The sequence below is a fragment of the Lynx rufus genome, unplaced genomic scaffold (assembly GCF_022079265.1).
Source record: "Lynx rufus isolate CCGP_SWC_20201006 ecotype Redwood Valley unplaced genomic scaffold, mLynRuf1.p SCAF_29, whole genome shotgun sequence".
NCBI classification, from domain to species: domain Eukaryota; kingdom Metazoa; phylum Chordata; class Mammalia; order Carnivora; family Felidae; genus Lynx; species Lynx rufus.
Window position 1 is genome coordinate 8,115,196 of NW_025814844.1, and position 12,831 is coordinate 8,128,026.

Consider the following 12,831-nt stretch of genomic DNA (forward strand, 5'->3'; position numbering starts at 1 on the left):
CTTTCCTCTGATTGTTCTGGACCAAGAGCTATAGACACAATTACATGTTTACCCTGAGAACCTAAGCACAAATGAAAAGCCATGTTGCTGAATACAAATTTGCTTTTACTTTTTGGCCGTGAAGTTGAATTACAAATATATTTCCTCTTGTTTTGAATGTTAGGGAAATGGACTCACTTTAAGCACCCAGGCCGAGGGCCTGTCATTACAGCCCTATGAAGAGTATTTAAATGTGGTCAGACTTGTGCCAGAGAACTTCCGAGATTTTAATAACAAAAAGGAGATAGATCGTGACCAACTGATGACTGTCCTTGCCAATGTGACACATCTCCTGATCAGAGCCAACTATAATTCTGCAAAAATGGCTCTTTACAGGTGGGTATTGAAAGAGAGGGAAGGGTTTTGGTGAAGGTATTTTAATCTTGTGTTTATCTGTTATTATGCATTTTAAGCATAATATATTTTACTTGATTATTTTAAGGGCACACCTAATGGAACCAGCTGTTGTAAAAATATTTTTAGTACTATAATTTTATGGAAGATGTAAGAATAGTTGTCCATGACAAATGTGTGTCTCAGTAAGGAGATAGTCTTGACGTCAGGATCAGAAACATTTAGGGTGTTTTTCTGAGAACTTGCTGACAAGTTAACAATTGGCTGGACCATCTTGCATCTATCTAGTTTTCACCCTCCCGATGTTAATGGTCTTAGATTTTACTGTCTATTTAAGCTAATGTTCCCATCCTTAGTCTTTTTATTGCTTCTAGAAGGGCAATTTCTGGCAATGCCAGGCTAAGTATAAACATTGGCTACAGCTAAAGCAAACACGGAATTATACATTTAAGGACAATCTCTGTATTCAAGATAGAATTATTGAATAGATTCGTTTTTCTGAAGCACTTCAGCTCAGACTGGACAGCATCAGATCCTTCCCACAGCTGTCTGGGCAATCACATGTCTTTCCACCAAATGTTGCAAAGGCTTTCCAGCGAATACTGATGGCTTGCAGAAATCATATTGGTGTGAAAATCTATACTTACAAAAGTCACTTCGCCGTTTTGCTTGAACAGGCCTTTTTTAAGAATCCACCTTCCTCAAGGTGTTAGATGTCATTTGCAGGTGGGTATCTAAGTCACGTGATGACTCCTATCTATCGGTAGGTTGGATTCTGTCTCTTTGGACACAGCCAGCCCTAACGTTATAGACCTGGCACTGGCCACGGAGGTGGAGCACTGCGAATGTCCCCAAGGCTATGCAGGGATCTCCTGTGAGGTAAGGCTTCTCTTATTCCCTTCCTGACCCCTCCCTTTTGTTCTTTCCTAAGGGGAAGAAAGCACCCTGAAGGTAATACAGTGGCCCACACTTGGTTTTTAACTTTAGAAACCCCATGTTTGGCTCAGACTTTTAGAGGCTATAGGAATATTAGCAAACACAATGTTTAAAGAAATCTGGTGCCGCCTGCAGAGGGGGGTTCTGGAGCACCTGGAAATGCTCCGAATTAAGTCTACCCTCTTGCCTTAGTCATCTGGAAGGAAAACTGCATGCCATATTTTGCATTTCTAAGGAGGACTGAACTTGATTGTATCTGAATGTTTGCTCACCGGCATGCAATCTAGAAAGCACTGGACAAGCCAGGCCCGTTTTGAGACTTTTTTATGGCCCCCAGCTATGTTAACTTAGGTGAGCTCCATCCCACAATGAAGGGTGAGAAAATGCACTTGAATCATCACTAAAAGTAATCTGTTGGTTAAAAATTTTTTCTTTGAAATATATTTTGAAATGATTTGGACATAAGTATTGATAACTTTCTGTGTATTTGGCACTATCCTAACCTCTTTCTGTAGGAAAGAGCTAGGAAGTAGTCACATCAGGTTTCAAGTTCATCTGTGCTGTTAACCACCCCACGGTCCTGCCTCTCCCGTGTTCAAGACTGACTATAATTATGAACATTTGTCATTGGCTGTGATTGTCTGGCAATCATTTTTACAAAGTGAGAACACTGTATTTATGATTCATTTTTATGGATGTTTATCAATTATAAACATTGCAGTTAAGAAAGCTGGCCCATGCTTCATGATGTAAATATTTAATTAAATATTTCTATTGCTATTTTAAATTTTTTGCAGAGTTGTTTCTTTTTTGATCCAATGAACTTTTTTTTTTTTAGATCTGAAACATTTATTCTTAGGCCAAGGAAATGTCTGTAGGTCCTAATGCCTGTGTAGTTAATATTTAACGGGTAAATGACCTTAAGGCTACCTTATAGAGTGTGGGATGTGGAAATAGGAAAGCGGGCAGATCAAGTAAAAGCCTGTCCCAGCTAGACCAAGAGGGGGCAGCAGTGAGCAGTTGCTGCTGCAGAACTCAAAAGTCCACTGGGTTTGGAGAGAAAAGTACTGATGTGCCTACGATGATGGCTCAAGCAAGTGCACGAAGCTTAACACAAATGTTTCAGTGTTTTTGTCAGACAAAAGAACGAATTCTTTAATCAAAAGCTGACGTAAGGAATCGGGCAGCTATTGGTGGGGAATGGAATTCTTTTTTTTTTTTTTAAGTTTATTTATTTATTTTGAGAGACAGAGAGAGCACGAGCTGGGGTGGGGCAGAGAGAAGGAGAGACAAAATCCCAAGCAGGCTCTGCACCATCCGCACAGAGCCCAAGGTGGGGCTCAAACTCACGAACCTTGAGATCAGGACCTGAGCTGAGATCAAGAGTCAGACGCCACCCAGGCGCCCCAGGAATGGAATTCTTGATAGCACTGTAGGGACCACACAGACCCCCACCCCAGTCGGTGCCCACCTGTAGACTAGCCCATTGCCCTTGAGGGGAGTATGGCTGCATGGAGGTATTAGAGGACATTCACAAGGTCAGTGTGAATGAATGCATGTATATATTATTTATATAATGAAAATGCAGTTTTAATACTTTTTACAACAAATAAAAACGAAATCCACATCCCTCATCCGTGGCCCCACGGGAGTATGCCGGCCTCCAAAGTCATCACTCCCCAGTCTGCATTCTGAACATGTTTTGTGTCTGGTGTGGCCCCGGGCAGCCCTGTGGCCACGGGTCTGGGTGGCGACTTTACTCGCTCCACTGGCACAGTGGGCCTGGTGCCTAACTGTTCTGTGTTCCAGATTTCATGTCTATCAAACAGAATATTTCTCAGGGTCATCATGAGAATTATGACATGGGTGACTGTGTCCGGGGCGGTCCCCAGCTCCTCACAGGCAGGGGATGGCCCTGGATACTTCAGAAAGCACACCTGTCATGCTTGCTCCATTAAACTGATGCTGTTTGACACCGACCTACGCTTGAAGACTTTGATGGTAATATTTAGTGAGTTATAAGCAGAAGAAAATAAAATCAAGTTGAGAGGAAAATGCCCTCTTGATCGAAACACTGGTTAAGTGGCTGAGTGTTACATGATTTTTTTTTCTTTTTTTTTTTTTAATTTTTTTAACGTTTATTTATTTTTGAGACAGAGAGAGACAGAGCATGAACGGGGGAGGGTCAGAGAGAGAGGGAGACACAGAATCCGAAACAGGCTCCAGGCTCTGAGCGGTCAGCACAGAGCCTGACGCGGGGCTCAAACTCACGGACCGCGAGATCATGACCTGAGCCGAAGTTGGACGCTCAACTGACTGAGCCACCCAGGCGCCCCACATGATTTCTAATAATATTGCAGTGGGATACCGCTGAAGTACATGCGGACCCATTGTATAGCCACCAGGTTTGGGTGTGCGTGCTTCTACCTTTAAAAAGAAATAAGGGGTTAGTGGGTGGTGGGCGTTGAGGAGGGCACTTGTTTGGATGAGCACTGGGTGTCGTATGTAAGTGATGAATCACGGGAATCTACCCCCAAAACCAAGAGCACACTTGCACACTGTATGTTGGCTAACCTGACAATAAATTATATATACATTTTTTTAATTTAAAAATTAAAAATAAATAAATAATAACAAAAAATAAATAAGGAGCTAGATTTATGGTGACGGTTGCACACTTTGGGAAGTTTACTAAAAAATTCATTGAACCGTGCCCTTAAAATGGGAGCATTTTATGGCACGTAGATGATGCCTCGATAAAGAAGTTTGAGGGGAAAAAGAGAAGTTTCTCTACTTCTAGAAAATGGAGCCGTGTATGTTTCTAACGTATTGAAAAGAAGATGAGGGGCGCCTGGGTGGCTCAGTTGGTTAAGCGTCCGCTCTTGATTTTGGCTCAGGTCACAGCCTCGAGGTTTCCTGATTCCAAGCCCTGTGTGGGGCTCTGCACTGACAGTGTGGAGCCTGCTTGGAATTCTCTGTCTCCCTCTCTCTCTCCCGCTCCCCCACTCATGCTCGCTCTTTCTCTCTCTCTCTCCCCCTCAATAAATAAATAAACTTAAAAAAATTTTTAAATAATAATAAAAAAAGATGCTGATTTCGATAATGTCCAAGGTTGCCTTCACTGGTGTGTGTTACCTGCCCCTCTTTTGCAGTCCTGTCTCCCTGGCTATTATCGTGTGGATGGAATACTCTTTGGAGGAATTTGTCAACCCTGTGAATGCCATGGCCATGCAACTGAATGCGATATCCACGGCGTTTGCTTTGTGAGTCTGTTCCTAAAACCTTGAGTGCCCCCTCCCACCCATCCCAAAGCCATCTGCTATGCAGAAGTGGTTTAGAACAAAATGCTTCCTTCACAGGAGATTATCCCTGCCCTTGTAGACTCCAAAGGAAATTTGCAGACTTAAGTTCATGTCATAAAATGTTTCCTGCTTCCCCCTGCCACACACACTCTTTTTTGAAAAATAAAAAAAAAAAGGTTACTTTGGTGAAAACGGAAAAGGGATATATAATTTCTTTGCGGGTTTTTTATTAGAACAACGAACTTACTTTGTAAGATTATAAAGCTATATACAGGTAGAAAATATTATCCACCAATTAAATTAAAAGGATCAGGTGTTTTACATGAAAATGCTAGCATTTTTTAACATATTACACAGTATATCATAAAAGGGATAATAAAACTTCTGATAATCACACTCATTTGTACAATATATAATGCTTCATAGTTGTTAGCTTGGATAAACTCTTCAAACAAGTGCTTCTTTCATGCAACATGAGTTGAAACATGGCTTGACAAATATGCAGTTAATCTTGAGAATGAACTTTGGGGCAGATACAGGGCAAGACTTGTTTTTTAACTTCAATCAGAAATTCTTTTCGGTTCTTTTGCCCGGAAGCCAGGCCATACTCCTGGGTTCTAATGGATTTACTGCACGTAGATGGAGTGAACACATATGTTAATCAGCTGAGTCTGATTCACCGCAGGGAAACCTTCATACTCTTTCCAAAAGAGATTGATTGAGTCCTAGGGCTAGGGAAAATTAATTATCAGACCCAGGGAGATGCCCTGGATTGCTTATTCTCTCTAGAGCCTGGTTTTTCTTGATTCTGTAAGTAAAGCTTTCATTTTGTTCTTTGTTCCTTTCTTTGTTCTGGGAATGCAAGTGTCTGTAGGAAATGCACAAAATGATGATTTGCACACACACTCAGTGCCTCAGGATCGTTTCCCAGAGTTTGATGAGGTCGCTGCTTTTTTTAAATGCCTCTGCCTTGCCACGTGCGTTCTCGAGGCCAGCCTTCCAAGGGCCTCTGCCAATAGCGAGGGGTGGTCGGCAGACCGTGGTTGTGGCACCGATGACTTAAGGTACAGGCGAGCTGAAAGGGTGTTTGCACAGGCTTCTATTAATATATATTGACAAAATATAAAAATAGATATACCCCCGTTAAAGCGAAGATGCTGATAGCCACTGGCCTTCAAGTTCTAAATATAATAAATGATAATGATTTTTATCATTGAAAAAGTTTTGGAAACCATGTTAGATGTACAGAAAGGCTTACAAAACCAGTGTAGAGAGACCCTGTGCAACCTTCACACATCATCCCCTGATGGTCTTGCATAACCAGAGTCCAGTGACTGAAACTAAGAAATTCACGCTGGCAGCATTCCATCCACGGAGCTGCGGACTTCACTCCGATTTCGTCAGGTTTTCCACTCATGTCCCATTCCTTTCCAGTGTCAAGCATTTTAGGCAAGAAGACGCGAAGGTGACATGCCCTCTCGGTGCACACTGTCAGGAGCATGCGGTCTGGTCTTCTTCCCGGGGACGTTAGCCTGGGACAGCCGGATAAGGTGGTGACAGTCGGGTTTTTCCACTGTGAAGTTATTTTTCTTTTCCAATCAAGAGAAGATGTTTTTCCTTCCCAAGGAGATGAACATTCTCATCCTTAACATACCAGCTCCTCCAACGGGGCTGGTCACTTAAAGCGATGGTGACTGAGACAGCATTAAAACAGATACTTGGGGCCCGGCAGTAGTGGTGCCCGGGTGGCTCAGTCGGCTGAGCATCCAACTCTTGATTTCGGCTCAGGTCATGATCCCAAGGTTGTGGGGTTGAGCCCTGCATCTGGCTCTGCACTGAGCGTGGAGCCTGTTAAGTTTCTCTCTCTCTCTCTCTCTCTCTCTCTCTCTCTCTCCCCCTTCTGCCCCTCTCCCCTGCTCACACACTCTCTCTCTCTTTCAAATTAAAAAAGAATCTTAAATGAAAAGAAAAAAACAGACCCTTAGTAGGTTTTTTAGCAGAACTACATAATGGCTTTCCCAAAGAAAAAGAAAACCCCATTCTGGCCCTTTGAGCAAAAAATCATATCATACCTATTTTGCAAGTGGACATAATCATCATCAAATTTTCCCCTTAGATGTAGCAGTCGCTGATGATTCTGGCCCCACCACCACGATGTTTGCAAAAGGGTAGCTCTCCAACTCCAGCACTCCCCCCATGCTTGCTGGTTGGCACACAGCCTCCACTCTAAGCAAGAACCCCAAACCCCTTTCTTATGTTTACTTATTTACCTACTGATTATCTCTCTGGACTCATGGATTCCAAATTTTCCCAGATTTGACTAGTGGAAGCATACCCAGTAGGGTTTTTTTGTTTATTTGTTTTTTGGTTTTTTTTTTTTTTAGAGAGAGAGAGAGAGAGAGAGAGAGAGCAGAGGAAGGGGGCAGAGGGAGAGAGAGGGAGATAGAGAATCCTAAGCAGCTTCGACGCCCAGTGCAGAGCCCGAGGCGGGGCTCGAACACACAACCCTGGGGTCATGAGCTGAGCCGAAATCAAGAGTCAGATGCTTAACCAACGGAGCCAACCAGGCGCCCCTACCCAGTAGTTTTTGATTGCATGATGAACATTGTGCATTGTTAAGTTTTTGGATTTTGTCGCTTTCCTTTAAAGAATGTCAGAGTTTGTTTTGGCACGCAGTAAATTACCATAGGGCAGCTTGATTGTCTCCAGGTTTGTTTTTAAGTTTTGTTAGGGTGGGTCTAAAATAACCTCTATTCTAGGGCAGGCTTAACCCTTCTGCAAATGAGTTTTTCTCCTGGGGTCTCTGCTGGGCGCTCTGGGTGTTTGACAAAGGTTCTCCATACTGGCCGGTTACAATTCTAGTGTCCCTGGGGCTCTGTGTGAGTTCTGAATTTTTCAGCTGACCTCATGGAAACGCGCTCTACACACAAGAAGTTTAGTATTCAGTAGCTATTTGAAGGGGTCTCCCGTGGGGATTTCTGGAGCTCTTATTCTGTGAAGTTCTGGTTCTCTGCCCAAATTCTTGCAGTTCCAGCCTCCCCATACTCTGACCTCCGTCTCCTCAACTCAGCAAAACCACCTTCTTGCCCACCCCGCCCCCCACAACTCCCTGCCAGCTTGGCAAGTGTCTCCGGGCAGAAAGACATGTGGTCGTGGGTTCATCCCATCACGTCCCTTGTCTCAGGTATTTCCGCACCCCTCTGTGGTCCAGTGTCTGAAAGAAGTTGTTCGATATGTTTTGCTCCAGTTTTCTAGTTCTTTCCCACAGGCGGGCAAGTCTGGTAGCAGTTCCTCCAGCATGGGCTGAAGTGAAATCTTCTCATTTATACAGATTGCACAAATTACATTTTTTAGTTCATTTATCTGGACACAGGCAACCCCTCCTCATATGACAGGGTTTGGTGACTTGTTTGAGCATTTGATCTTTTTTTTGTTTTTTTTCCTCTCCCACTCTGACTTCAAGTTGTTTGTAGATGAATCAGAGAGTCCTTTAAGGAGACCTGAACTGAGTCTTCTCCTCATTCCACGTGTTCTAGGCGTGCAAGCACAACACCACCGGGGACCACTGTGAGCAGTGCGCGCCCGGCTTCTACGGGCTGCCTTCCCGAGGGACTCCTAGGGACTGCCAGCAGTGTGCCTGCCCCCTCTCCACAGCCTCCAACAAGTAAGCCCGGCAACTCCACTGGTGGGCTCCACCCGGTGCGGCCACAATGTCTATTCAGATGTGCATTGATTTCTTCAGAGCCAGACTTTGTGTGTGACGAGAGTGTGATAACCCAGTGGTAATTAAGTAGGATTAAAGGTGGAGGAATGGATTCTATTTTATTTTATTTTATTTTATTTTATTTTATTTTATTTTATTTTATTTTATTATTTTTTTTAATGTTTTATTTATTTTTAAGACCGAGAGACAGAGCATGAGTGAGGAGGGGCAGAGAGAGAGGGAGACACAGAATCTGAAGCAGGCTCCAGGCTCTGAGCTGTCAGCACAGAGCCCGACGCGGGGCTTGAACTCACGAACTGTGAGATCATGACCTGAGCTGAAGTTGGACGTTTAACCAACTGAGCCACCCAGGTGCCCCTGGATTCTCTTTAAAAAAAAAAAAAAACAAAAAAGAACAAGTTTGGTGCATTAAATTAAATAAGAAAAGTTATGTGATGGCAAGGAAAGATGCACAGGTTTGCTCCTCTGGGTCTAACGTTGCTCGTTAATTCTTTTAATGTATAGGGTATGTACCTACCAGTGGTCTGGGACATATAAGGTACACAGAAATAAATAAAACTTTGTTCCTGGCCTTAAGGAGTTTTTGATATAATGACCAAAATAGGTAAATATGAGGCTCGTTGAAAATGGGCTGAACTCACGTAATGATTCAACCGATATTTATCAAGTGCCTACTGAGCATCATGGTTGGTTCAACGTGTTCATCCACGGCTGCTGGTCCCATGGAACCCGCACTGTGGTCATGACTCGGTGGAGGTATGTCCACTGTCCGGAGAGTGTGAATCTGCCAGGAATGACTCAGAGAAAGCCTTTGATCTGAGGCTTGAGGATGAGAAGGAATTTGAGGGCCGCAGAGAAGGGCCTTCTGGGCAGGAGGAACTGAGTATGCCAAGGCGTGGTAGCACAAAGGAGCGGATCTCATCTGTGAAATCACAGTTGGTCCTGCTGCACAAAGCGTGAGGGGAGGTAGAAGGGGCCAGTGGTGAACATGGCCTCATTCGCAGGCCAGTGGTTTGAAAACCTGCTTCTCTCTTGCTGGTTTTCCCTTTAGGACCCTTCTTCCTTCATGACCCAGGGAATTCCCCCATGGGGATTTTTATTTGAAACTGCACCATGCAAAACAGATACAGGCAGGGCTACTCGGATGAAATCGTGGGAGACTCTCAGCTGCCCCCATGGCTCCCTTCACAGGTCCCCCCAAAACCCAGGAACAGAGGTTGAAGGGACCTTTGTCAGCCGTGGGGGTCCTTTGGAGAATGTTGATGGGCCGTCATGTACAAGCTCGAGCTCGCTCTTGGCCAGTGTGGCGAGGGCTCCGAGGCAAGCAGACCAGTGACAGGGAACCCAGAGAGGGGAACTTGGCTTGGCCAGGAGGAGACGCCATCAGAGAAGGCGTCCTGGAGGAGGTGGCTGCTGAGTTGGGGATGGGGGATAAGATGAACCCAGCCAGAGAGGGGAAGAAGTGCCCTCTGGGCTGAGGGACAAGCAGGAACAGGGAACAGTGAGCAGCCATTGCCCAGTGAGATGGGCTGCATGGTCGGGGACCGGGGTTCTGGAGCAAAGACCTAGTGAAAGTTTGTAAGGAGTGGTAAAAGATGAGCATTTTATTTTTATTTTTGTTTTTGAAAAATTGTTAATGTTTATTTTATTTTGAGAGAGAGAGGGAGCAAGCAGAGGAGGTGCAGAGAGAGAGAGAGAGAGAGAGAGAGAGAATCCCAAGCGGGCTCCACACTGCCAACACAGAGCCCGATGAAGGGCTCGAACTCATGAACCATGAGATCATGACCTGACCCGAGAGCAAGAGTCAGATGCTTAACCGTCTGAGCCACCCAGGCGCCCCTAAAAGATGAACACTTTAAATGTTTAGAAATTCTACCCCACCCATTGGAAAATTGTGTTAATCTGTAGTGTTTTGACAGTTTCAGCCCCACCTGCCACCTAGAAAATGGGGACGAAGTGGTCTGTGACCAGTGTGCACCGGGATACTCGGGAGCTTGGTGCGAGAGGTACTCTGTCTGCATCACTCAATTGATTTGAAAAAGTTGCATCAGACTTTTTTTGTTACTTCAATATCAGTTATACGTGTTTACTTTTAAATGTGTAGCTAAGTATGATGTTAGAGCTTTGGGGTGTGATTATTATTTCACATAATTATAGAGAAAAGCCAGTATGCCGATTAAAAAACTAGTGTGAAAAACTCCCTGGGAAATTTTCAAGAACGGCATTCGGCCTCCTTGAGCTAATATGGGTTCTCGTCAGTGACAATAGACACAGCGAGGAGCCAGTGTTTACTGTTCACACATTGAAATCTCCCTTTACCCTGGATAGTTTCAGAGGTGAGGGGTAGTTTAACAGCCATCCTCTGGCACCTGAAAGCCAACGCTGTCTTTTCCCACGTGTAAGTATCAGCGCCCGGCTATGGCTAAAGTCCCCAGGAGAGCCACACCATACCCGTGGCCGTGGCATCCAGGTACAGTTGGCCTAGGGCTGAGTGCACATCCACTCGGATGTATGGCTCATTCTTGGATGCACTCTCTGTCTTCACAACAAGTGAGGAGATCTGAACGCCCGAACTCAGTGTTGCACTCCACAATAAATCTTATGTAAAAAGAGTTCCGTCTGACTTATTAACCATTCAGAGAATCCCTGGATGGTGGGGTCATGTCTAGAGTATTTGCATTCAGCTGGATCCTTCCTTCACCCTTTTTGCAGATGCGCAGACGGTTACTATGGAAACCCAACAGTGCCCGGGGAATCCTGTGTTCCCTGCGACTGCAGCGGCAATGTGGATCCCTTAGAGGCCGGTCACTGTGACTCCGTCACCGGAGAGTGCCTGAAATGCATTGGGAACACGGCTGGTGCCCACTGTGAGAGGTGTGCAGACGGCTTCTATGGGGATGCCGTGACTGCTAAAAATTGCCGCGGTGAGTGTGTGGGCTGCGAAGTCAGAGCCGTTACTAATCGCCATGTGAAGTCTCCATCCATCTACTTACATGTGTCACAAAGGGCTCAGCCTATGGGGTAACTTTATCTCAACTGGTGCTTGTGTTAATGCCAGTGTAGACCCAAGACTTATGTCTTCCCTGCTTGCCCTGCCTTAGCTCGATCAGCTCCTATAAACGAGGTCAGATGGTCTAGCAAATAAGTGCCCTTCCACTGGGGGAGAAAGTGGGACTTGACAGTGGTCAAGTGCTCCCAGTGACCGTGGCGAAGGCAGAGTGGTGTCAAAGCCTGCAGTGTTTGTGAGGACAGGCTCAGGGGTCTCTTGAGTCGGACGGGATTTCCAGATACAGGGTGGGAAATGGGAAGACTCCAACCCTAGAGTCTCAGAGGTCTGTGCCCGGACTACTGACTCTCACGTTGCTCTGCAGGGCTATGCTTCCTTCCCGACATTACGGATCACTTAGAATCATTCATTGAGGAAAGCAGAATTTCGTATACCTGAGATGACCAACTTGTAATACAAGTTGGTAATACAGCCCTCAGATTTCTAGGCACAGATCTTGAAGGTGTGAAAGAGAAAAAATGGCAATTTTAAATTTTTTTGATAATTTCCTATGTCCAGTCCTACTATGCTATTACAACATGGGGACACAAGAGGGTGCTAGCGATACAGAAAAGATATTTTCCCAGGCAGGTAAGGCTTTGTAGCCTTGGGCCAGTCGACTTGATCAGCAAGGCCACCTAGATTGGTTATCATAGGAGGATAATTATGATACCTGGTATTTGTGAAAAGCTTCAAAGTTTACAGAATGTTTTCACTACACTCATGCCATTTCTTTTCATCTTTACTGCAAACCTTGATGATTCATTGTTTGTTCATTCATCATTTATTAAGCAGTCACTAAGTATTGTCGTAGAAGTTCGAAAAATTATGACCCAGGTCTATTTTTTTTTAACGTTTATTTATTTTTGAGACAGAGAGAGACAGAGCATGAACGGGGGAGGGTCAGAGAGAGAGAGGGAGACACAGAATCTGAAACAGGCTCCAGGCTCTGAGCTGTCAGCACAGAGCCCGAAGCGGGGCTGGAACTCACGAACCATGAGATCATGACCTGAGCCGAAGTCGGACACTTAACCAACTGAGCCACCCAGGCGCCCCGACCCAGGTCTATTAAGGAGCTGCATGTAATGGTGTGGAGGTGAAGCACAGATGTGGGTCTCAGGCTTTGGAGTCTGACTGATGCGGGTTAGAGCTCAGGGTTGGTCACAACCAGCTGGGTGACAATAGACAAATTTACTAACCTCTCTGAACCACTATTTCCTTACACATAAAATAGACATAGGCATATATATGTGTATATACACATATATGTGAGACGTCAGTGAGATAACAAAGTTCTGGACATGGAATAAATGGTAGCTGTTATAAATGCTAATAATAAAAATGATACTTTTTATTATTTTTCTATAATTAATGCCATCCAGTAGAAACGTAAACCGCACAAGTAATTTTAAAGTTTCTAGTCACCGGGG

The 12,831-nt window shown here is 44.7% G+C and overlaps 1 protein-coding gene across 1 annotated transcript in view; it reads left to right on the forward strand.

The window, feature by feature from the left end:
• The window catches only part of LAMA1 (laminin subunit alpha 1), a 135,610-nt gene that overhangs the window by 47,359 nt on the left and 75,420 nt on the right, over window positions 1-12,831 (forward strand). Inside the window, 6 exon segments of the mRNA XM_047090312.1 lie at window positions 164-375; window positions 1,161-1,272; window positions 4,482-4,592; window positions 8,168-8,295; window positions 10,275-10,361; window positions 11,068-11,279. Of these exon segments, the coding sequence (XP_046946268.1) occupies window positions 164-375; window positions 1,161-1,272; window positions 4,482-4,592; window positions 8,168-8,295; window positions 10,275-10,361; window positions 11,068-11,279 (862 nt within the window).